Genomic DNA, 26,113 nt, shown 5'->3' with positions numbered 1-26,113 from the left:
CCACATAAGCAAAATGAAAAAAGCCAGAAGTGGCGCTGTGGCTCAAGTGGTAGAGTGCTAGCCTTGAGCTGAAGAGCTGAGGGACAGCGCCCAGGCCCAGAGTTCAGGCCGCACAACCGGACCCAAAAAAAAAAAAAAAGAAAAAAAAATCATGGGGCTGTGTGATAGCTCAGTGATAGAGAGCTAACATAGCATGTCCCCAAACCTGAAAGTAAATAAAGAACAGGACAGAGTGTAGCTAAGTGGTAGAAAACCTTAGCACAACTAAGGCCCTGGGTTTGACCTGCAGACAGAGCAAAAAACTGAAAATAATTTCTTTTAAAACTGGGCATAGTTTGTACATGCTCATGGTCCCAGGAGGCTGCAGCAGGAGAATCCTTTGAGCTCACAGGTTCAAGACCAGGTTAGGCAACATAGCAAGATCCTGACTCAAAAAAAAAAAAAACACATACACACACACACAAAAAAAAAACGAGTATCTTAAGTACTGTAATGCAAATGTCCATAAATACTCTGATGATCATAAATATCTGATACAGGTATCAGATAAGGAAGATGATCTGGATGTGAAAATGCCATCTTGCAGTATCTCATGGAAGATGTGCAGCTCCTAACAACCTCCTAGAAATTCCCTCACCTCGCCAAATCTACAGACTTGCAGGCCATTACATGATGAGTCTAACTAATCCTCTTGGTCATTTTTTTTTTCCTAGTAACTACCCTTATGTTCTAAAACAGCCACTCCTGTGGCAGTAGTTTTACTGCAGTAGTGAATGGAGAGTGTTTTCCTAGTTGAGTAGATGGCTAAACCAACAGAGAGTTGTTACCTCTTCCCTCAGTGCATACTGCTCAATGAGCTTCTTCAGCTTCTCTCCCAGTTCGATGTTCTCCTGCCGGAGTTTGGCATTGTGTATGTCATGTTGTTCCAGCTGGGTTTGGATTTCATTTAGAGTAATCTGGAAATGGGCTGTTGCTTCTTTACGGCGTTCTTCTTCCTCTCGGGCTTGCTGTATATTTTCTTCCTTAATTCCCAAAATAATTTCTGTTAATAGTTTAGATCTATAGACAGGATGCTCACAGAAGCAGCAGCTGTAATGCAGGTTCGCTACTGCTGCCCTGACATGTTGCTTCTGAGCTTTAGCTCCTCTTCCTTAGGACCAAAAGGTTCTCACTTAAAAGTAAGTGAGATGGGTACCACTGACTCATGCCTGTAATCCAAGATCCCTAGGAGCAGCCCTGGCAGAAAAGTTCACAAGACTCTAGGTCAAAAATAACCACCAAGGGACTGGGAAGGTGGCTCAGCGGTAGAGTGCTTGCCTTGCATACATGAGGCTCTGGGTTCGATTCCTCAGTACCACATAAGCAGAAAAGGCCGGAAGTGGCGCTGTGGCTCAAGTGGTAGAGTGCCAGCCTTGAGCTGAAGAGCTGAGGGATAGAGCCCAGGCCCCATGATAGACAAAAAAAATGAAAAATAACCACCAAAAAGCTGGGTGCTGGTGGATCACATCAGTAATCTGAGCTACTCAGGAGGCTGAGATTTGAAGATCTCAGTTCAAAGTCAACCCAGTCAGAAAGTTTGTGAGGATCTCCAATTAACCACCAGAAAACTGGAAGTGGGACTGTGGCTCAAAGTGGTAGAGCACTAGATATTGGCAAAAAAGAGCTAAGGGACAGCACCCAGGCCCTGAGTTCAAGTCCCACAACTAACAAAAAACAACAGCAAATGAGGGTTGGAGCTGTGGTTCAAGTGGTAAAATGCCAGCCTGGCAGCATGAAATCCTAAGTTCAAATGCTAGTACCACCAAAAAAAAGCCAGTCTTTTCCCAAATAGTTGTGAAACACAACGCTGATAGTTGGTGGCTTATGCCTATAATCCTAGTGATTCAGGAGGCTAAGGTTTTGAAGTCAGCCCAGGCTGAAAAGTTCATCAGACTTATCTCCAATTAAGCATCAAAAAATTCAGAAGTGGGCCAGGCGCCAGTGGCTCATGCCTATAATCCTAGCTATTCAGGAGGCTGAGATCTGAGGATCATGGTTCAAAGCCAGCACTGGCAGGAAAGTGGCAGGAAGGTCCGTGAGACTCATCGCCAATAAACCACCAAAAAAACAGAAAGTGGTGCTGTGGCTCAAGCGGTAGAGCACTTGCCTTGAGCTGAAGAGCACAGGGACAGTGTCCAAGCCCCACAACCAACAACAACAACAACAAAATTCGGAAGTGGGGCTGGGAATATGGTTAGTGGTAGAGTGCTTGCCTAGCATGCATGAAGCTCTGGATTCGATTCCTTAGTACCACATAAACAGAAAGAGCTGGAAGTGGCACTGTGGCTCAACTGGTAGAGTGCTAGCCTTGAGGAAAAGAAGCTCAGGTACAGTGCCCAGGTCCTGAGTTCAAGCCCCAGGGTTGGCAAAAAAAAAATCAAAAGCAGAGGTATGGCTCAAGTGCTTGAGTGTTAGCCTTGAGCAAGAAAGCTCAAGGACAGCACTCAGGCCCTGAGTTCAAGCACAGGCACATCACAAAAAAAAAAAGAGAGACACAAACTGTGGCTTATATCATTACAAGTGTGATACAACTATCTAAAGCTTCTTCATGCTGCCAACCCCCTCTTCACTGATAACAGAACATGACTTTATATCAGCCCAATAGAGCCCCTCCTGAAGTTAATTGCTGGGTCACACCTTCCACTACTGACAGGGCAAGAGACAAATAACATTTTTTAAAAGCTTACTGAGGCAGGAGCAGGTGGCTCACGCCTATAATCCTCACTACTCAGGAGGCTGACATCTGAGGATGGTTGTTCGAAGCCTCTCCAAGCAGGAAAGTCTAGGAGACTCTTATCTCCAATTAGCCACTCAAAAATCAGAAGTGGCAAAAGTGGCATTGCGGTGGTAAAGCACTGGCCAGGTGCCGGTGGCTCACACCTGTAATCCTAGCTCTTCAGGAGGCTGAGATATGAGAATCGAGGTTCAAAGCCAGCCCGGACGTGAGACTCTTATCTCCAATAAACCACTCAGAAAACCAGAAGTGGTGCAGTGGCTCAAGTGGTAGAGTGCTCTCCTTGAGCTGAAAAGCTGAGGGACAGTGCCCAGGCCTAGAGTTCAAGCCACATGACCGACAAACAAAAAAAAAACGAAAAAAAAAAGAGCTCAGGGACAAGGCCCAGGCCTGAGCTAAAAAAAAAAAAAAAAAAAAAAAAAAGCTTAAGAAGCTGGGTACGAGTGGCTCAACACCTGTAATCCTGGCTACTCAGGAAGATGAGTTCTAAGATCAAGGTTCAAAGCCCGCACAGGCAGAAAAGTCCATCAGCTATACTCCAGGGATTGTGGGTCCAGGTGAGCCCCGGCAAAAATACAAGACCCTACTTGAAAAGTAACTAAATGTAAAAGGCAGCCAAGGGGATGGCTCAAATGGTAGAGTGCCTTTCTAACAAACGTTAGGCCCTGAGTTTAAACCCAGTACTCCAAAAATAATAATAATAATTATTATTAACATATTAATAAAGACAACACTGCTGAGCACCACCCCTGTAATTCTAGCTACTCAGGAGGCTGAGATCTGAGGATTGCAGTTTGAAGCCAGCTGCAGCAAGAAAGTTTGTGAGACTCTTATCTCCAGTTAGCTACCAAAAAGCTGAAAGTGGAACTGTGGCTCAAGTGGTAGAGCCCTAGTCTTGAGCAAAAAGCTTAGGCTGTGAGCTCAAGCCCCAGGACGGGTATGTATGTACACACACACACACACACACACACACACACACACACACACACACACACACACACACACACACACACACACACACACACACACACACACACACACACACACACACACACACACACACACACACACACACACACACACACTTAACATTAATTCTTCCTAAGTTGTGTGTCAAGACCTTTACCTGTCTACTCAAAATGACTTTTTGTGAAGGAAAAATACCATCTGTTTTAATTAAGAGCTAAATACATTGACTCAAAATCCTGCCTACTCAGGAGGCTGAGATCTGAAGATCGCAATTTGCAGCCAGCTGGGCAGGAAAGTCTGTTATTGCCACTAAACTACCAAAAACTCCAAAAACACAGTTCTGGCCCAAGTGGTAGAGCACTAGCTTTGAGCAAAAGAAGCTCAGGGACAGTGCCTAGGCCCTGAGATCAAGCCCAAGAACCAGCACAAGAAAGAAAAGAAAAGAAAAGAAAACCTACTCAAAGTGCTACTACAGTATATATACTCAAGGGCAGGTCTGTCCCACTGTTTAAGACAGATTCCTTCACATGGTTCTGCTTTTTCCTCATTCCCTGTGGATACCAATTGAACTTAGGATATATGCTTATTCCTCCGTTATAATTGGTCTTAGTATAGCTGTACTATCAAAGTACTCAGCATCAAAGAGCTAGATATAGGCCAGGAGACTCAGGAAAGTCTATCTCAGCAGTTCTCCCTTCTCAGATTCACTGTCTCAAGTCCCTTACTAGCTTCTCACTTCATAGCAGCTCTGTGTTCGTGGCTATCAGCTCTACTGGAACACAGCAGAAAGCTGGCAACTCTGAGCTTCTTAAGAGAGCAACAGATATAAACATCAGGATGTAGACTACCTGGGACCAAGAATGAGGGAACTAACAAAGGCCTCGTTCCTTAAATGGGATAGCACAACATAGGAAAAAACTGTTACTAGCTCACATGCACCAGCCCAAACAGAGACATGGCTTCATTTCAAACAGGTATAAGGTAACTATAAAAACCAGTTGAGTAAGTTCCTCTTAAAAAAAAAAAACAAACAGAAAAACCAACAGACTAACCTTTAAAGTCTTATTGTGTCGCTGAAGTTCCCTGCAGAGAGACTCCAGTTTGCTTCTTGCCAAGATAGCTTTGCTGTGTTCACTCTGCAGGTGAACTTTCTCTTTCACAATCTGGGCTTGCTTCTTCTGCAGAATCTTCATTTGCTTCTGGACATTCCTGCTCTCCTCCAGCTAAAATCAAGAACTTTATATTTAGGAAGTATAACAAAGACCTTACAGTAAAAGCTGAAAGAATTATAGTATGAGCTATGCAGTCTTTAAAGAGCCAAATTCTGGCCTCAGGCTACAACTCAGCAGTAAAAGCATTTGCTTCGTATGAGCAAAGTCCCTGGACTAAATCCCCAACTGAGAAAAAGAAAAGAAACAAAGAAATAACAACAAAAAGCCAAATACTGTGGTTTTATTTATGTTGTTTTATATCTTCCAATACTTCCAACTTCCTCTGAGTTCCAGATGTAATAGAAAACCAAGCAACTTTTAGGGTGAGTGGAAAAAAATGACCTTCATTACTTTTGCGATTTTCAAAATCAAATTAAACCTCAAAACCTCTACAATGGCTTCTTCCTTGGCTTCTGTGTTGACCTTGAGTCCTTGATTCACTTGCCTTCCGCCAAAGGCTAAATAATAAGCACAGGTCTTCAGCCCCCTCCCAGGGGTATAAGCTCTTCAACTTCCAGGTATAACCCTGGGAGTTGAACTGGACACTTCCTGTCCCAGAAGTTTTTGAAGGCCCATTGGCAACACTGCCCACGTTCTGGGCTTACTTAACCCTTCTGAAAACAAACTGATGTGTTCTGGCTAGACTTCCGTCAATGCTGAAGGCTAGTACTAACTTAGTTCCAAGGCCAGACATGTCTTGATTTGCTGCCTGATGGATGAGCCATCTGTCTAGACAAATTTTCTGCCTGTCAAAAGACGTGCTGAAGGGGCTGGGAAGGTGGCTCAGTGGTAGAGCGCTTGCCTTGCATGCATGAGGCCCTGGATTTGATTCTTCAGCACCACATAAGCAGAAAAAGCCAGAAGTCCTGCTATGGCTCAAGTGGTAGAGTGCTAGCCTTGAGCTGAAGAGCTCAGGGACAGCACCCAGACCTTGAGTTCAGGCCCCACAACTGATAAGAAAAAAGAAAAAAAAAGTGTTGAAATCCAAATATAAATTATGGCATTTTTTTGCGTACTGGGGCTTGAACTCAGGGCCTTGCACTTGTTAGGTAAGTGCTCTACCACTGGGCCATGATCCTCACTTAAAATATAGATTTATTGTGCTTTATGGCTCATTATTTTCTTTTAAAAATATTTTAGGAATCAATATTGTCTTATTTTTCTAAAATAACACCCTAGACACTCCAACACTGATTTGTAACTTAATAAGCAGTATCCAAAAGTTGTAGAAAATGCTGCAATTTTAAGTTCAAAGCAAATGGCTATCTCAAGGTTAAAAGAACACTACAGCTAAGATGGCAGCTTTACTGACCTTTCTGTACTGCTTTTCCTGAAGGAGGAAATGATGCTGTCATAACTTAAAGAACAATAGTGCCACCTTGTGGTCTTTCAAAACATATCAAGCTGGATGGAGGTGAACTTCAAGAGTTTGCCTAGAAATCCCAAGGCCCTAAGCTCAAACCACATACTGCCCCCAAACACATATTTGCATGCACATACATCCAAGCATCTTTCAGACAATCTGTAAGAACACCTTTACTGAACTGCAGTACACAGCTATAATTCCAGGACTCAGAGGGCCGAGACAGAGGGATAATTGTGAATTCATGGTTAGCCTGAGCTACATAGTGAAATCTTACCTTGAAAATTTAGGGGAAAAAAAAAAAAGCTGGGTGCCAGTAGCTCACACTGTAATCCTAACTACTCAGGAGACTGAGATCTGGGGATAGCGGTTCAAAGCCAACCCAGGTAGGAAAGTCCCTGTGAGACTCTTATCTCCAATAAACCACCAGAAAACTAGAAATGGCTCTGTGGCTCAAGTGGTAGAGTGCGCTCCTTGAGCTGAAGAGCTGAGGAACAGCGCCCAGGCCCAGAGCTCAAGCCCCACAACCAACCCCCCCCACAAAAAAAAAGAATTTTTTTTTTTTACTGAAATCTTGCAGAAAGAATCATTGCTCTCTTATAATGCTGTCAACATTACTCTTTTATATAAAAAGTGCTTGCCTCACTGCTCTCTTATAATGCTGTCAACATTACTCTTTTATATAAAAAGTGCTTGCCTCACATGCATGAAGCCCTGGGTTCGATTCCTAAGTACCACATACCCAGAAAAGGCTGGAAGTGACACTGTGGTTCAAGTGGTAGAGTAGCTAGCCTTGAGCACAGAGAGGCTCAGGGACAGTGCCCAGGCTCTGAGTTCAAGCCCCAGGATTGGCTAAACATAAAAAATAGAACAAAAAACCTGTTGGAATTGTTTGAAGGAGGGGAAGAGGCAGAAGGTGAGGGAGAGTGATAAAGGGTATGACGTTGTTGGGTACATTGTATGCATATATGAAAATACCACAGTGAACCCCCTCTTATAAAACGAACCCATGCTAATAAAGACCTTTAAAAACCAATACTAACGGGGCTGGGAAGGTGGCTCAGTGGTAGAGCGCTTGCCTGCTTGCCTTGCATGCATGAGGCCCTGGGTTCAATTCCCCAGCACCACATAAGCAAAAAGAAAAAAAGCCGGAAGTGGCACTGTGGCTTAAGTGGTAGAGCGCCAGCCTTGAGCTGAAGAGCTGAGGGACAGGGCCCAGGCCCAGAGTTCAGGCCTCACGACCGGACCCTCCCCCCCAAAAAAACAACCAAAAAACCAATACTAACAAGCCAGGTGCCAGTGGCTGACACTTGTGATCTTCACTACTCAAGAGGCTGATATCTGAGGATCATGGTTCGAAGCCTTTCTAGGAAGCAAATCTATGAGATTATTTTCCTGTTAACCTCCAAAAAGGCAGAAGTGAAGCTCTGGCTCAAGTGGTAGAGTGCTAATCTTGAGCAAAATAAGCTAAGAGACAGTGCCCAGGCCCAGATTCAAGTTCTAGGAGCAGTGCGTGCGCACATGTGTGCGCGCACACATCTTGTTTACTTGTGACTTTACTGTAACTAGTAAAATTAAGGTACTGAAAAATTTAAACATCTCTAATAATTGACATTCATTTTCACTTTAAGTAGCCTCATATGGTAAATGGAGAGTATCTTGGACAGCAAAACTCTAGATTTTTTTTTTTTTGGTCAGTTGTGGGGCTTGAACTCTGAGACTGGGTGCTGTCCCTCAGCTCTTCAGCTCAAGGCTAGCACTCTACCACTTGAGCCACAGTACCACTTCCGCTTTTTCTGTTTACGTGGTGCTAAGGAATCGAACCCAGGGCCTCATGCATGCAAAACAAGCACTCTACCACTGAGCCACCTTCCCAGACCTAGATTACTTTCTTTTAGGGCAACATTTTATCATTTATATGCATTGGTAGGATTCATCATATTGCTGATATGTAGCTATTGTGCAAGGGTTAGCAATTTTTTTCGGTAAATGTCCAGGCAAGTAAATATTTTAGGAGTGGTGAACTACATATGGCCTCTGTCATATATAGTTTATTTTAAAACATTTTAATGGGCATTTGGACTATCTCCAGGTTTTGTTACTGCTTATAGCAGTATGAATATTCTCATGTATCCTGGTATACACATTTCAGAATTTCTCTTGGTTGCAAACCTAAACTGGGCAATGATTTCTAAATGTGCAATTCATATGATACTGCCATACTTACCCAGAGTAGCTGGCAAGCTTTAATTCCCAACAACAATGTGTAGGATAACATGCAAAGCCACATCCTCCCCAAAACATAAGATCACATTCCTTAATTTTTGTCACTATGACAGATATAAAGGAATTGCATCGTGGTGTTGATCTAAATCTTCCTGACCACTGAATATAATAAAACACCTCCCTCGTGTTCGTGGGTCTTTAGGTTAGTTAAGTTACTTTGGTGTCTTTTGTTTTCCATTTCTATGAAGAGCCTGTTAGATGTCTTCTGCCAGCTTTCACTCTGTTGTCATTTCCATACTATTTGTGGTATTCTCTTAAATATTCTTGACACCAAATCCCCTCTTGATTTTATTTGTTGGAAATGTTTCCCCTAGTTTGTAATATGTTCTGACTTTCTTGTAAGGAATTTTCTGCAGAAGCGAAGTCTAAATTCAATAAAGTCAATTTGTGCAATCCTTTTCCCTGACAATACTTTTCATGTTGTAAGAAACCTTTGATTGAGAGTAGAAAATTACTGATTTTTCAATCTAAAAGCTTAACTTGTAACATTTTAAGCACTTAAATCCATTTGGAACTCATTGTTGTGCATGGTGTATAAAGAACAGAATTCATTGTTTCCTATAAGGGTAACACTTTTTTGTTCCCTTTTTCTTTAGGAGACAGGGTCTCTCACTATGTTGCCATAACAACATAATGGCTCAAGTAATTCTCCTGCCTCTGCCTTTCCAATAGCTGGGACTACAAACATGCCAGTGTGCCAAGCTATAGTGTAACACTTTTTTAAAAAATTCTACTGATACTCTGAGGATGCCAATTCTTTTCTAAATTCATCTATAGATTGCATGAAATGCTCTTTGAAATCCCAGATTCACTAAGATCAGGAATTCAAAACTAACTTCAGAAACAATACTAAGAGCCTGGCTCATGCCTGTAATTCTAGCCACTCAGGAAACTGAGATCTGAGGATTGCGGTTTGAAGCCAGCCAGGGCAAGAAGGTCCATGACACTCTTTTCTCCAATTAACCACCACCAAAAAAAAAGCCAGAAGTGGACCTGTGGCTCAAGTAGTAGAATGCTAGCCTTGAGCACAAAAGCTTAAGGACAGCACCAAGGTCCTGAGTTCAAGACCAAGGACCCACAAAAAAAAATAGGTAGACAGCACTTCTTCAAAACATGTACACATAGGATTTTTTGCCCCATGGAACTACTACATTAAAAATTCATAGAGAAAAAAGGTTCAAAATAATCCAATATATTTCTGATGAAAAAAAAAAAGTGAAGGTGGGCACCTGTGGCTCATGTCTGCAATCCTAACTACTAAGGAGGCTGAGAGCTGAAGATCCAAGTTCAAAGGGCAGAAAAGTACATGAGACTATTATCTCCAATAAACCACTCAGAAAAAACCAGAAGTGGTGCTGTGGTTCAAGTGGTAGAGCACTAGCCTTGGGCACAAAGAGGCTCAGGGACAACACCCAGACCCTGAGGTTCAAGCCCCAGGACCAGTTAAAAAAAAAAAAAGGAGGGCTGGGAAGATGGCTCAGTGGTAGAGCACTTGCCTTGCATGCCTGAGGCCCTGGGTTCGATTCCTCAGCACCACATAAGCAAAAAGAAAAAAGCTGGAAGTGGTGCTGTGGCTCAAGTGGTAGAGCGCTAGCCTTGAGCTGAAGAGCTGAGGGACAGCACCCAGGCCCAGAGTTCAGGCCCCACGACCGGACCCAAAAAAAAAAGGAAAAAAGAGTGAAAACCTGAGTACCAAAGGCTCATGCCTTTAATTCTAGTTATTTACAAGGTTGAGATCTGAGGATCAAAGTTCAAAGCCAGCCTGCGCAGGAAAGTGCGAGACTCTTACCTCCAATTAATCACCCAAAATCTGAAAGCAGAGCTGTGGCTCAAGTGGTAGAGCACTAGCCTTGAGCACAAAAGCTCAGGGACAGCGCCAAGGCTCTGAGTTCAAACCCAAGGACTCTCACCAAAAAAAAAAAAAAAAGTGAAATAAATCTACCCAATCATATTTATCTTTATTACTAGTACAATATAATCTAAACAAACTGACTATGGAATGGAAAGAATAACAATATGAAATAATGCCACAGGACATTAATGGCATTCACTCTCAAATATCATGATTTCTTGAATCCATATGACCTAGTCAACATGAAACAAGATCTCCTAAATGGATGGTCGCAATCACATTGAACCGAGCTCCACAGGGGAGTGCTATATATCAGTGTAATAACCAGAGTGATGGTGCAAAGTGATAGATACCATAAGAGTCATAAACAAAAACACCCTAGAACCCCTGTTCCTACAGGTATGGTGCAAGGTTTGGAAGCATCAGCAACTGGAAGCTTGTTAAAATGCAGACTCTTGACACTGTACAAAAAGAAATGGAGTCTTTACAGGATCACCCTTATAATAATTTAAAAAATTAATGCAGAAGAGGTGAATGTGAATGTTCACAAAAGCGCCAATGATTTGTGTACATCTGAGAAATGCTGAGGTGACTATTGCTCCATCTTCTAAGCTACTCAGTGCTGTCTGCTGTTCTCAGAGCACTGCATCAAGTACGTATACTGCTACAGTTTTGTTTTTTTTTTTTTTGGTCTGTTGTGGGGCTTGAACTCTGGGCCTGGGCGCTGTCCCTCAGCTCTTCAGCTCAAGGCTAGTACTCTACCACTGGAGCCACAGTACCACTTCTGGCCTTTTCTGCTTTATGTGGTGCTGAGGAATGGAACCCAGGGCCTCATGCATGCAAGGCAAGCACTCTACCACTGAGCCACCTTCCCAGCCCAGTTGTGCTTTTTTGTACCTCTCCTGGGGCTTGAACTCAGGACCTAGGTGCTGTCCCTGAGTGATTTTTGTCCAAGACTAGTGGTTCACCAGTTGAACCATAGCTCTACTTCCAGCTTTTTTGGTGGTTAATTGGTGAGTAGAGTCTCACTTTCATGCTCAGGCTGGCTTTGAACTGTGATGCTCAGGGCTCAGCCTCCTGAGTGGCTAGGATTACAGACATGAGCCACCAGCATTACAGTTTTACTTTTTAAATTTTCTTTCTCTTCCTCCTTTCCTTTCCTTCCTTTCCTTTCCTTCCCTTCCCCCTCCTTCTTGTTTTCCCCACCACTTCTTGCATGATTCTCATGCGAATAGTACCAACAGGAACTGGCCTAGGACCATAGCCCATGGACACATTCCTTCCCTGAAGCTAACACACACAGTTACTGCCATCATTGCAGTAACTTGTGGCCCACAAGAGTTTGAGTCACAAGATTTTCTGGTCCAAATAGTGGAAGGTGCCAGACTGCTAAGACCCAGCTAAACAGGGCAAATGGGGACCACTTTTTAACTGATGGGAAGTAACTCTCATTTGTTGAGTAATAACTCATTTCTTCGAGCTAGTAATAGTTTATAATATGAATGGTTTATAATATGAAAAAATAATAGTTTATAATATAAAACAACTGCTCTAAGAGATGAAAATGCATAAAAATTATAATTCTAATAATTAATTAGAACCACTTACTGTAAAAGTTTCCACAACTTTTCCTTCAAAGGGTTCTGTGACTTTTCCATGCTTTCTTTATTTTGGATTATTCAGACAAGGTCTCACAACATAACCCAAGCTGGCCTCAAACTCTCACCCAGTTTAACTTTTCGCATTCTTCAATTTAAATAGGATGGCATGGCTTCCACATTGAGATTACTTTTATAGTTTCACAGATAATTAATGCTAACTGAAAAAAACACAGGCCAGAAAAAAATGATGAGGTAAATTCTTTGGAAGAGAAAAAAAATAACCTGACAAATAGTAGATGCTAAATAACTATATCATTGCCAGGCACTGGCATCTCACATCTCAGGAGGCTGAGATCTGAGGATAGCAGTTTGAAACCAGCCCAGGCAGAAAAATCCATGAGATTCTTATCTCCAATAAACTATTCATTAAAAAAAATTGTGGACTGGGAATGTGGCTTAGTGGTAGAGTGCTTATCTAGCATATATGAAGCCCTGGGTTCAATTCCTCAGTACCATATAACCAGAAAAAGCTGGAAGTGACACTGTGGCTCAAATAGTAGAGTGTTAACCTTGAGCAAAAGAAGCTCATGGACAGTGCCCTGAGTTCAAGCCCTAGGACTGGAAAAAATAAATAAAACCCACGAGTGGCACAGTAGCTCAAGCAGTAGAGGGCTAGCCTTGAGCAAAAGAACTCAGGGACAGTGCCCAGGCCGAGTTCAAGCCCCCAAGACCAGCATATATATGTATATATGATATATAAACACAAACATATGTTTATATATATCACATATATATGTTATGTGTGTTGATACAAAGTATTGTCTTATTAGATCATTCCATATAGCTCACAAATTCAATCAAAATGGCTAATCTTTATCTCTCCAATTCCTGTAAGAAAATGGTAAATAAAGCCCAGTATCAGTGGCTTACATCTAATAATCATAGTTACTTGGGAGACAGACCTGGAGTATAATGGTTGAGGCCAGCTCAGGTAGAAAATTCCAATAGGCTCCATCTCAAAACTAGAAAAAAGTAGGGATGGAGGTATGGCTCAAGTGAGAGTGCCAACCATAAGCAAAAACGCTGAGCAAGAGCACAGATTCTCAAGCTCAAGCCCCTGTAACACACACCAAAAAAGTTAAATAGTTTATAAACTTAAATAAGACACTCCAAATGACTGGCATCTAGGGCACCACACTGAAATAAAGATGCTTATTTTGAAAGAACTCTGAAATCTTTAGAAAATCTATGCCAGAGTTGGGCACAGGCTCACGCCTGTCATCCTAACTACTTAGAAGGCTGAGATATGAGGATCACGGTTTGAAGCTAGTCTGGGCAGGAAGTCAATGAGACTCACATCAGTCCATGAGACTCACATCTACAACTAAACACCCCCAAAAAAAGCCAAACATGTAATCGTGGCTCAAGTGGTAAAATGATAGACTCAAGCCTTGAGCAAAAAAGATTAGGGAGAAGACAGGAGCCGGTGGCTCATGCCTGTAACCTTAGCTACTCAGGACTGAGATCTGAGGATAGCAGTTCAAAGCCAGTCTGGGCAGGAAAGTCTGTGAGAGTCTTATCTCCAATCAACCACCAGAAAACTGGAAGTGGTGCTGTGACTCAAGTGGTAGAGTGCTAGCCTTGAGCTGAAGAGCTGAGGAACAGCGCCCAGGCCGAGTTCAAACCCTACTACTGCCGGGGGGGGGGGGGGGGGGGGGGGGGATTAGGGTGGTTCATGCCTGTAATACTAGCTACTAAGGAGGCTGAGTTCTGAGGATCAAGGTGAAAGCCAGCCTGGGCAGGAAAAATCTGTGAGACTTATCTCTAATTAACCACCCTCAAAAAACCAGAAGTGGAGCTGTGACTCAAGTGGTAGAGTGCTAGCCTTGAGCAAGAGTTCAGTGACAGGCTGGGCGCTGGTGGCTCACGCTTGTAATCCTAGCTACTCAGGAGGCTGAGATCTGAGGATCGAGGTTCAAAGCAAGCCCAGGCAGGAGAGACCGTGAGACTCCTATCTCCAATAAACCACCAGAAAACCGGAAGTGGCGCTGTAGCTCAAGTGGTAGAGTGCTCGTCTTGAGCTGAAGAGCTGAGGGACAGTGCCCAGGCCCAGAGTTCAAGCCCCACGACCGACAAAAAAAAAAAGAGTTCAGTGACAGCACCCAGGCCCAGAGTTCAAGCCCTCAGATTGGCATATGTGCACTTATGCATGTGCACATACATGCACATATGAACACACACACACACAAACAAATATTTGCCAGTCACATCAGTATGGTGACACAAGCCTGGGGATCCAGCTACTCAGGAGGCAAAGGCAGGAGGATCATTTGAGCCCAAGAGTTGGAGACCAGTATGAGCAACAAAGTGAGACCACATCCTCAAGGGAAAAAGCAAATCCACATGTTAGCACTATTATGTTGTCTATATATTATCATATTAAACCTAATCATGTAACCAATAAAAAGGCCCAAGGAATCAGATTCTCCCCTTCGGTTTTGGAATAAAATATTAATTTTACATTTTAAGCTATATCAAAATTATATATGCAAAAGCTTATCAAGCATACACACATTCTTCCATATTTAATGTGGCCGTCACACCCTTGATTTAATACTCACAAGATCAGCATATTTCTTACAGAGAGCTGCCAGCTTCTCCTCTGGGGTTGAAAGGGTGTTTAGGGCTTGCATCAGTAATAAAACTTCTTTTCCTGATGATTAACAAGATAAGAAATAAGTCCCTGAAGAAGAATGAAATCAAATCGAACCTGTTAACTCTACCAATACTTCTCACGTTCCTAAATCCAGAGTAAAATAGTTTATACCTATACCTAGAAGCACACTATTTATCAGCTCAATTCCCCAAGTAGGGCTGGAGGAATGGCTCATCATTACAGCATTACCAAGCATAAGACCTTGAGTTTAAGCCCCAGTATGATCAAAAAGAAAAAGAAAAGAAAGCTATTTGGGGGACCGATGGTACAGCTCAATGGTAGAGCACTTGACTGCATGCCCAGGGATTTAATCCCCACCCCAAAAAAAAGAAGAAAAATAAGGGAGGAGGGTAGAAAAAAGAATGCTATTTTTAAATTCTGGTCATAGGCACCCCACTCTGCTCCCCATCCTAACCTCAAATTTCTTAACTCCTTCACTAACACCAACATTTCTTTGTTGGGTTTTTTTTTTTTTTTTGGGGGGGGGGGGTTGGTTGCAGGGCTTGAACTCTAGGCTTGGGCACTGTCCCTGAGCTCTTCAGCTCAAGGCAAGCACTCTACCACTTGAGACACAGCGCCACTTCCAGTTTTCTGGTGGTTAATTGGAGATAAGAGTCTCACAGACTTTCCTGCCTGGGCTAGCTTTGACCCACGATCCTCATATCTCAGCCTCCTGAATAGCTAAGATGACAGGCGTGAGCCACTGGTGCCAGGCTTAACATCACCATTTCTAAGAACTCTAATTTAAGGCTTAAGAGTTCTCTTGCCTCACACAATAAAAAATAAAAATTAAAAAAAATAGGTAAAATAAAAGATTTTATTTTATAATTAAAAAAAAATAATTCTCTTGCCTCATCACTGATGTCAAAGTAAAAACAAAGGGCAAATTACAAAATGCAGAGAATAATTTTAAAAGCATCCTCCTAACCAAGTACAAATACAGAAGCAAATTCAAAAGATTTTCAACTGGTACTATACTTTGCCTAGCTAAAATTATAAATACTGGTGACAGATTACCCTTTCCTATGAACAATTTAAATACCTTATTTTCTGGTGATTTACTACGAACAATACCCCTTGTGTTAATCAAGGTTACTGCAAATAAAGGAAAACAGGGTAATTCCCATGAGAAAAGAACTTTAAGCAGTATTTTAAGGATGTTGTATACCAGGCAATGTGGCTCACACCTTTCACCCTAGCTATTCAAGAGGCTGAGATCTGAGAATCCTAGTTCAAAGCTAGCCTGGACAAGAAAGACTATAAGACTCTTATCTCAAAAAAGCCACAATTGGAAATGTGGATCAAGTGGTAGAGAGCTAGCCTTGAGAATAGGGAGAGCGCCCAGACCCTGAGTTCAAGATCCAGGAATGACACCACCACCACCACCACCACCACCACCACCACCACCACCACCACCACCACCACCACCACCACCACCACCACCACCACACACACACACACACACACACACACACACACACACACACACACACACACACACACACACACACACACACACACACGATCAATTCCTGCACCTTAGTGGGTGCAGAGACCATCTGTCAACCCCTTGTTGTCTGTCATTAGTTGTGCTGAAGTCACTGTATAATCTGATAAATGTCTCCCTAGCCTTACTTTTGTGAAGACGTGACTCCCAAAAAGCAATGATGAGCCACGTGCTGGTGGCTCACACCTGTAACCCTAGCTGAGATATGAGGATTGTGGTTAAAAGCCAGCCCTGGCAGGAAAGTCTGTGAGATTCTTATCTCCAATTAACCACCTAAAAGCTAGAAGTGGAGCTGTGGTTCAATCTTGAGCTGACAAAGCTAAGGGACAGTACCTAGGTTCTGAGTTCAAGTCCTAGTACCAGAACAACAATAAAATGGCAAATGGTACCCAAAAAGCAAGGTTAAAAACAAATACATTGCCAGGCGCTGGTGGCTCATCCCTGTAATCCTAGCTACTACTCAAGAGGCTGAGATCTGAGGATGGCAGTTCAAAGCCAGCCAGGCAGCAAAGTCTGTGAGACTCTTATCTCCAATTAACTACCAGAAAACCGGAAGTAGAGCTGTGGCTCAAGTGGTAGAATGCTCACCCTGAGCTGAAGAGCTCATAGGCAGTGCCCAGGCCCAGAGTTCAAGCCTTACAACTGACAAAAAATAATAATAATAAAAATAAGTAAATAAATAAATAAATAAATATGCTGAGTTGAAGTGATAAAGTGAAACTAGAGATTTGCTGAAAAGGAGCCATATCATCAGCAGGTAATTGAGTAGTGCTGTAGAAAAAAAAATGAATCAAATCTATTCAGTGCAATACTTGAACTCCACATACTGAGAATGTGTGGCTTTTTCTTCAACAGCAGTTTAACAGGAACAACAGATCAAGGATATCAAGGATTTACTATAACATAATATGACTTTGGTATTTGGTATATATACTGCTATGGGGGAGAGTGGAAGAAGGAGGTGGACTTTAAACCTCAAACTGTCTTTCTGTTTTGTTTGGGGGATGATAGGGCATCTTTTTCTGCCAGTCCTGGGGCCTGGGCACTGTCCCTGAGCTTCTTTTGCTCAAGGTTAGTACTCTACTACTTGAGCCACACTGCCACTTCTACATTTCTCTGCTTATGCGTTACGGAGGAATTGAACCCAGAGCTTCATGCCTGCCATGGAGCCACATTCCCAGCCCAGGGCATATATTTTTTACAGAGAATTTTCATAACATCTAATTCACTTTTTAAAAAAAAATCTTCAGAAAGCTGGGAGCCAGTGGCTCTTGCTTGTCCTAGCAGGAGGCTGAGATCTGAGAATTGTGGTTCAAAACCAGTCTGGGCAGGAAAGTCCATGAGACTCTTATCTCCAATTAACCACCAGAAACCTGGGAGTGGTACAGTGACTTAAAGTGGTGGATCACTAGCCTGGAGCAAAAAAGCTCACAGAGATCCCCAAAGCCCTGAGATCAAGCCATCACGGTCATGACTTGGCCATGACTGACCAAAAAAAAAATCTTCAGAGATAAGACCTTACTTTGTTGTCAAGTGAGCCTTGAACTCCTGGGTCCAATGACCTTGCTGCCTCAGCCTCCTATGTAGGTGGGACTAAAGGCTCTCATAGTACACCTAGTTAAAACTTAATCTGTGTGTGTTTCTGAGTGAGTCGTGGGGCTTGTACTTAGTCCCCTAGTTTTTTTCACTCAAGTCTAGAGGTCTATCAACTGAGTGGAAGGTCCACTTCCAGTATTTTGGTGGTTAACTGGAGCTAAGTCTCATGGATTTTCCTTTCTCAGAAGGCTTCAAACCATGATTTTCAGATGTCAGCCTCCCTAGTAGGTAGGATTGTAGGTGTGAGCCACCAATGCCCAGCTACTTTTTATTTTTTTAATTTAAAGTATACAACTTATCGCCAGCATTATTAAGAAATAGTATACAATTTAGTATATTCCCAAAGTCATACAACCATCACCACGTTCTAATTCCAGAATATTTTCACCATCCCCAAAGAATCCCTTGCCCGTTAGCATTCCTCGGTCCTCCATCATTCCTCTGTCCTCTCAGCTTTGGCTACTACAATTCCACTTTGTGTCTCCACAAATTTGTCAATTCTGAACATTACATATATAATGATATCATACAATGTGTGGCCCTTTGTGTCTGGCTTCTTTCATTTTACAGATTGTTTTATACTATTCATTCATGCAGGATGGATCAATGCTTCATTCCATTTTGTGGCTAATATGTCACCATGTGGATACATACATTAATTATCCATTCATTATCCAATGCATATCTATGTGGCTTCCATTTTTGAGTAATTTTTTGTGGATAAAACTGCCATGAACATTCCTATACAAGCTTCTAAGCACACAAAAATTTAATCCTCCTGGGTATAGATATCTACAGGTAGAATTGCTTATTCATATGTAACATTGTATTTTTTTTATTTTGTTGTACCAGTACTGGGGCTTAAACTCAGCCTAGTGCTCTTGCTTGGCTTGCTTGCTCAGCTGATGAGCTACCACTTGAACCATGCTTCCAGCCCAGCTTTTTGCTGAATTATTGGAAACAGTCTTGTAGACATTTTTGCCTGGGGTGGCTTGCTGGGTTCAAATCACACTCACTTCCTGAGCTGCTAGTATTATAGACATAAGTCACCAAGCCTGCCTTATGTGTTACTTTTTAAGACTACATTGTTTTTTATATACATAAATCAGGGATCCTGATTTAAGAAGTATGCCCTATGCATAAGAAATTAAAATTACTTTTTATATTTCTGTAATTTTTTTCATTTTCTCGGATAGCCTAAAATTAGTTTAATAAGGATAATTCCAATTTACAGTCATTAAATAAAACTATGCATATCATATACTGTAAATATTACATATTTAATACGCATAAAAACCTGAGTATCCCTGAGTAGGAGTAAGACTAAAATGCAAGAGGGTTTCAAGATCTGTTGAGATTAAACATATTACAATCTTGGTCTAAATCACAAATTACATCATGGGAGAGAGAAAAATATCCCTAGAAAGCCAGCCAACCCCTTTCTGACTACAGATACCTATTTTGCCATTAAAGTTTTGTGCCTAGTCTTTAAAGAAATTGATCAAATAAAGTTTTCACATAATTTTTATCAGAATACATTAAAGATACAAACAAGGCAAGTCAAATAACACTTCTGTCTGTTGTACCCAAATTTTGTGAAGAAAGCTAATTCTTGGTTATTTAGAGAATGAACTGAGCTTTATAACTCTGCTGTTTTTACCTCTTACCCATATCCAAAACAGACATAGAGATTGTCCTCACCAAAGACAGTAAGGGCATTAGCTAAGCATCTCCAAACTAATCATGTTCATGGTCATCTGTGCTGTAGACCATGAGTAAAATGAGCAATATGTGAAAATGTCCAACCAGTATGCAGAGATTATTACCTAAGGTTTTCTCCTTGTTTCTGCTGCACTCTGAATCTTGTTGACCATCAGGAGGACCAGTTCGAGCTTCCTGCCCAGGAATTTCTTCTCTTGACTCCTGTGAGCAGTATGCTGGGCTTACCAAATTCCTGTTCTTTGTTATAAAGTCACTGCCTCCATCCCCTTCCAGTGAATGCTTGTTAGTCGTGCCACCACAACTGGAGTCTTGATGTTGAAGAATATCATTTGACTGAGAGTTACACAACCTATCTGCTTTCACCCCTAGCCCACAAACTCCAGCTTCTTCCATTGTGCCAACTTCAAACTAGAAGGGGAAGAAGACAAAAGATGAAAGAGGGAGTTGAATCATATGTAGTCCATATTTTAAACCAATGGCCCATCACAGCTTGCCAGCTTAGTATAAAGGTAATAAAAGTTAAAACAAGGCTGGGAATATGTGCGTATATGTGGAGATAAGATACACACACTTGGGGCTGGGAAGGTGGTTCAGTGGTACAGCACTTGCCTTACATGCCTGAGGCCCTGGGTTCGATTCCTCAGCACCACATAAGCAAAAAGAAAAAAGCCGGAAGTGGTGCTATGGCTCAAGTGGTAGAGCACTAGCCTTGAGCTGAAGAGCTGAGGGACAGCACCCAGGCCCAGAGTACAGGCCTCACAACCGGACCCCCCCCCCAAAAAAAAAGATACACACACATATATAGCTCAGTGTTAGAATGCCTGTCTAGCATACATACCCCACAAAAAAATAATGCTAGGGGCTAGGAAAGTAGCTCAGTGGTAGAGTGCTTGCCTTGCATGCATGAGGCCCTGGGTCTGATTCCTCAGCACCACATAAGCAGAAAAAGCTGGAAGTGGCACTGTGGTTCCAGTGGTAGAGGCTAGCCTTGAGCTGAAGAGCTGGGGGACAGTGCCCAGACCCTGAGTTCAGGCCCCACGACCGACAAAAAATAATAATAATAATGTTAAAACATTATACATATTGTAAACATGTATGGGAATATAAGAATGAAACACTCCTCTATATAACTAATGTAAGCTAATAGAAATGTTTTAAGCATATGATTATATAATACCAAAGGTGGCAAGCAATGTTATTCAGCTATAATTCTAGACTTAGGTCCCTACAAAAATTCACTGTTATAATTGGTACCATTTCAAAACTAAACTCTTCCCCATTCTAGCCTTATCCTCAAGGAGCTTAGGACAGTAGAGTTAGCTAGCTAGCTTTCCACCAGAAGCTAGCTGCCCTAAAATTTTGTGGAGCTGGCACCTGTAAGACAAATGCCCAGTCAAGGACATTTCTCAGCCCCAACATCTAGATGAGATTCCCACACATGACATCCACATCAATGGAATGTGAGCAGAGTTGGTGATTGTCACTTCTCAACCAGATTTTGATGCTTAGAAGAAAATGTTTTGTTTCTCTTACCCACTCTGGCTGAATGCAGAGGTCACTAATATGTTTACAAGATAGGTTACTAAAGCATATAAAAAAACTACCCTGCTTGCAAAGAAAACCCGCACTGGATTACTAAGGAACAAGTAATACACTTCCCTCCCATTATTAAGTCATAGAAATTTTGAGATTGACATTTTAATTCACCCTGTCATGAATAATACAAATAGTATGTGTGGTAAAGATACCTTTATTTCAATGTGTAATGTTCTTGTTCAGGTAGGTGCGTGCGTGCGTGCGTGCGTGCGTGTGCGTGTGTGTGTGTGTGTGTGTGTGTGTGTGTGTGTGTGTGTGTGTCCTGGGGCTTGAACTCAGGGCCTAGGTTCTGTCTCTGACCTTTTTTTTTTGCTCAATGCTAGTGCTCTACCACTTGAGCCACAGTACCACTTCTGGTTGGTTTTTTTTTTTTTTTTTAGATAAAAGTCTCATAGACTTTCCTGCGCAGGCTGCCTTTGAATCTCAATCCTCAGATCTCAGCCTCCTGAGTAGCTAGGATTACAGTCATGAGCTGCTGGCATCTGACCCCAAATTATTTATGTATTCATTTACTTAATGGGAGAGCAGAGGTTTATTATTTCAAGTTATAACACATTCAATTGAATAAAAAGTACTCAAAATATCAGAGGAAGAAAGGATGGAAAGGAAACTGAAACATGATCATCTACAGTCTAATGTTTAAACCAAGCATTGTGCTTTTCTGGAAGAACAAACTGGCAGTGCCACTCTAAAAACTCTTTGGCAATTTGGATGGATATCTTCTAACCCAGTTAACTCTACTCCTAGGAATTTACCCGTCTGTACATATGTGCACACAAAAGCCAAGAATGTTTAAAGCAACACTATTCATAATGGCCCTAAAATGGAATCAACTCAAATTTCTAGCAAAAGAAGAATGGATAAGTGGGACTATGTCCATATTATCCAGTAATGAGAATGAATTACTGCTTGATGCAGCAAACACAGATAAATTCAGACCTAACTTTGAGGGAATGTTGTGCTAATAGTGCCAACTAGAAGAAACTATTTATATATCAAAATAGTCTAGGCTAATCATGGTAATCACTAGGGGTAGGGGCTTCTGGGATGTTTGATGAAATTCTAGTTCTTGATCTAGAAGGCCTAACATAGATGCCCACAGTAAAATTCATTAAGTCTATATACTTAAGATCTGCATATAATTTCTGAATATTTTACTTTAACAAGGTTTTTGTTACAAGAATATATCTGTGTGTATATATATATATATATATATATATATATATATTTACAGATATATTCACAATATATCAAGAATTTTTTTTCCTACAGGGAGAAAGATTAAAGATAGGTTGCTTTGGCCAGGTATTTGTGGTTCATGTCACTCAGGGGGCTGACATCTGAAGATAGAAGTTCAAAGCTAGCCAGAGTAGACAAACTTGAGAGCCTCTCAACTCCAATTGAACCACCAAATGGCAGAAGTGGAGCTGTGGCTCAAGTGACAGAGCATCAGGCTTGAGTGAAGAAGTACCGGAGCCCTGAGTTCAAGTTCCAATACACACACACACACACACATACACACACGTGCAAAATCTGAGAATCAAGGTTTGAAGCCAGATCAGACAGATAACTCTGACTCTTATTACTAGTTAACCAACAAAAAAGTCAAAGGGGATATATGGCTTAAGTAGTAAAGCACCAGCCTAAAGCAAAAAAGCCCAACAAAAGCATGAAGTACTGCATTCAAGCTCTGGTATTGGCACATATAAAAAGATACATTGCTTTTCAGAGGCTGAAAAGTAGAAAAAAAAGTGACAGAACCCTTACCTAGCACAGCACACATGAAGCCCTGCCATCCTCCTCTGGCATAACAACAATAAAAACGATTATGTTTTTCATGATTTGTTGTTGTTGTTGTTGTTGTTTTCTTTTTGGGTCCAGTTGTGGGGCCTGAACTCTGGGCCTGGGCGCTGTCCCTCAGCTCTTCAGCTCAAGGCTAGCGCTCTACCATTTGAGCTACAGCGCCACTTCCGGCTTTTTTTGCTTATGTGGTGCTGAGGAATCGAACCCAGGGCCTCAGGCATGCAGGGCAAGCGCTCTACCACTGAGCCACCTTCCCAGCCTTGTTGTTTTTTTTAATAAGGTGCCTGAAAATATTTTAATTTATTTATAACTTAATCTTTTGTTGTTCTGTTTTTGTGATAGGGTCTTATACAGCCAAAACTGGCCTTGATCTCAAAATTTACTTGCCAAATGCTGGGATTACAAGCATTCACCACATTGTCTGATGGAAAAAAATTAATCCTTTAAGAGGAATTTTTTTTTTTGCTTTTAGAGTTAATGAACTGATGCCAAACATTAAACCTAATTCAAATAGGAAAAAACACACAAGGTAATACTGAAAGTCTTAAATTCAGCTGGGCAATGGTGGCTCATGCCTGTAATCCTAACTACTAGGAGACTGAGATGTGAGGATCACGGTTTGAAGCCAGCCAGGCAGAAAAGTCCCTGTGAGGCTCTTATCTCCAATAAGCTACTTAAAATAAGCTTGAAGTGGCGCTGTGGCTCAAGTGGTAGAGCACTAGCCTTGAGCTGAAGAGCTGAGGGACAGCGCCCAGGCCGAGTTCAGGCCCCACAACTGAAAAAACAAAAACAAAAAAAAGACTACAGCTGCGCTAGATGCAGGTGGCTCACCCCTGTAGTCCTAGATACTCAGAAAGCCGAGATCTGAGGATAGCAGTTCAAATCTAGCCTGGGCAAAAATGTCCATAAGAATCTTATCTCCAATAGACTCTTATCGCCAATTAACTACTCAAAAACCAGAAGTGGTGCTGTGGCTCATGTGGTAAAGTACTAGCCTTGAGCAAAAAGAAGCTCTAAGACAGCGCCCAGGCCCTGAATTCAAGTCCTATAACTGACAAAAAAAAATAATAGAGGGCTGGGAAGGTGGCTCAGTGGTAGAGCGCTTGCCTTGCATGCCAGAGGCCCTGGGTTCGATTCCTCAGCACCACATAAGCAAAAAGGAAAAAAAGCCGGAAGTGGCGCTGTGGCTCAAGTGGTAGAGCGCTAGCTTTGAGCTGAAGAGCTGAGGGACAGTGCCCAGGCCCAGAGTTCAGGCCCCACAACCAGACCCCCCCCCCCCAAAAAAAAAAGAAAAGAGAAAAGAATAGAGCTACTTATTGGTCAGTAGAAGAAAGAACCTTTAAAAAAAGAATAAAGTTACAAGCTGAGTGCTGGTGGCTCACATCTGGCTACTCAGGAGAATGAGATCTGAGGACTGCAGTTTAAAACCAGACCAGGGCCTCATTCATGCACAGCAAACACTCTATCACTGAGCCATCTTCCCAGTCCCCAAATAATTTTTTATAACCTTGCCATGAAAAGGGCCTTTCAAAAACTTCAAGATCTATGGGGGGGGGGGGAGAAAAAAGAAGATCAATTTACAAAATAGTAACTGAAACTTCAGACTAGCTCAAAGACCACAGGAAGCCCTTACAAATAAGACAAGAGACCTAATTTTCAATCGTTTGCTAATAAGCAGATCACAATTAAAAAACTAAATATGTAAAATATAGGAAAAACATTTTCAACCTTGTTCATAATAAAACACAAAGAAGAATGTCAATCAAAGTAAGACAGCATTTTTTTTTACCTAGATTTGTATCAACAAACTGAACTCTACTATGTACAAGTACAGGCACAAAAAAAAAAAGAGAATAAAGTTGGGAATGAAAGAGGGATAAGGCTGATGAAGTATATTGTATACATGAATGGAAGCATCACAATGAATTCCCTCCCTTGTAAAATGAACTCATGCAGTAGGTGCCCACAGCTTACAACTGCAGTTCTAGCTACTCAGAAGGCGGAGCTCTAAGGATCATGGTTTGAAGCTAGCCCAGACAGACAAACTCAAGAGACTCTTATCCCTAATTTACCATCAAAAAGCCAGAAGTTGCCAGACACCAGTGGCTCATGCCTGTAATGCTAGCTACTCAGGAGGCTGAGATCTGAGGATCACGGTTCAAAGCCAGCATGGGCAGGAAAGTATATGAGACTCTTACCTGCAATACATTACTCAGAAAAAGCCAGAAGTAGCACTGTAGCTCAAGTGGTAGAGTCTTAGCCTTGAGCAGGAAGAGGCTCAAGGATAGTGCATAGGCCCTGAGTTCAAGCCCCAGGACCAGCAAAAAAAAAAACAAAAAAACGGGGGAGGGGAGGAAGGCAGAAATGGAGCTATGGCTCAAGTGACAGAGCACCAGGCTTGATAGAAAAAGCTCAAGAACAGCACCAAAGCCCGCACAAATAAAGCTGGATCCACAGTATCAATAAATTAAACATACTTTCCAAAAGATTAAGGCAGATTGCATGTTCATTATGTACAATGATCATCATGTATTGATGGTGCAAAAGCTACGTCCAGTAACAAAGCTGGCTAGCTCCTTAGCAAATCAAGACCATGGCATTAAACTATGTCAGGATTCTCTCTTCCTCACCAATATACACAGGGAAGGGGGGTGTTTCAGTATTATTTGCCAAAATATGTCAATATGGGGCAGAACAACACAATTCAGTACATAAACTAATACTGTTTATGGATATTTCAAACTGATGCATGGAAAGAAAAAGATCCACTGAATGTAAAACAGGGCTTAGAGTACATGTTTAGCATGTATGAGGCCCTGAGTTCCACCCTCAGTATTATAAAAAAAAAAAACTTTTATGGATGGGGGAAGGGATATACAAAACAGATCTGTCAAATCAAAAAGCTTCCACAATTATCCAGAAAGGCTATAATAGTCCTCTCTTTAGACTACAAATTGTACAAGCCAAACTGTCTTCATATACTTCACCTTAAATGACATAGTACAACAGACTAAATGCAGAAGCAGATGAGATCTCAACTGTTTCTATTAAGCCATTCATTAAAGAGTACAATACTATGCCCACAGTCATGAACCTAGGACACAGAAAGCACAGATTG

At 41.8% G+C, this 26,113-nt stretch overlaps 1 protein-coding gene across 3 annotated transcripts in view; it reads right to left on the bottom strand.

The window, feature by feature from the left end:
* The window catches only part of Txlng (taxilin gamma), a 58,123-nt gene that overhangs the window by 16,842 nt on the left and 15,168 nt on the right, over positions 1–26,113 (bottom strand). For all 3 annotated transcript variants that reach the window (XM_042680425.1, XM_042680426.1, XM_042680427.1), the window contains exons 2-5: positions 19,701–20,004; positions 14,677–14,768; positions 4,795–4,965; positions 828–1,022 (exon numbers count right to left, since the gene is read on the bottom strand). In XM_042680425.1, the coding sequence (XP_042536359.1) occupies positions 828–1,022; positions 4,795–4,965; positions 14,677–14,768; positions 19,701–20,004 (762 nt within the window). The remainder of the gene's footprint in view (positions 1–827; positions 1,023–4,794; positions 4,966–14,676; positions 14,769–19,700; positions 20,005–26,113) is intronic.

Source organism: Dipodomys spectabilis, unplaced genomic scaffold (assembly GCF_019054845.1).
Source record: "Dipodomys spectabilis isolate Male_0828 unplaced genomic scaffold, ASM1905484v1 ptg000061l, whole genome shotgun sequence".
NCBI lineage: Eukaryota > Metazoa > Chordata > Mammalia > Rodentia > Heteromyidae > Dipodomys > Dipodomys spectabilis.
The sequence above is the reverse complement of the archived record's forward strand: the minus strand, read 5'-3'. Positions and strand labels throughout refer to the sequence as shown.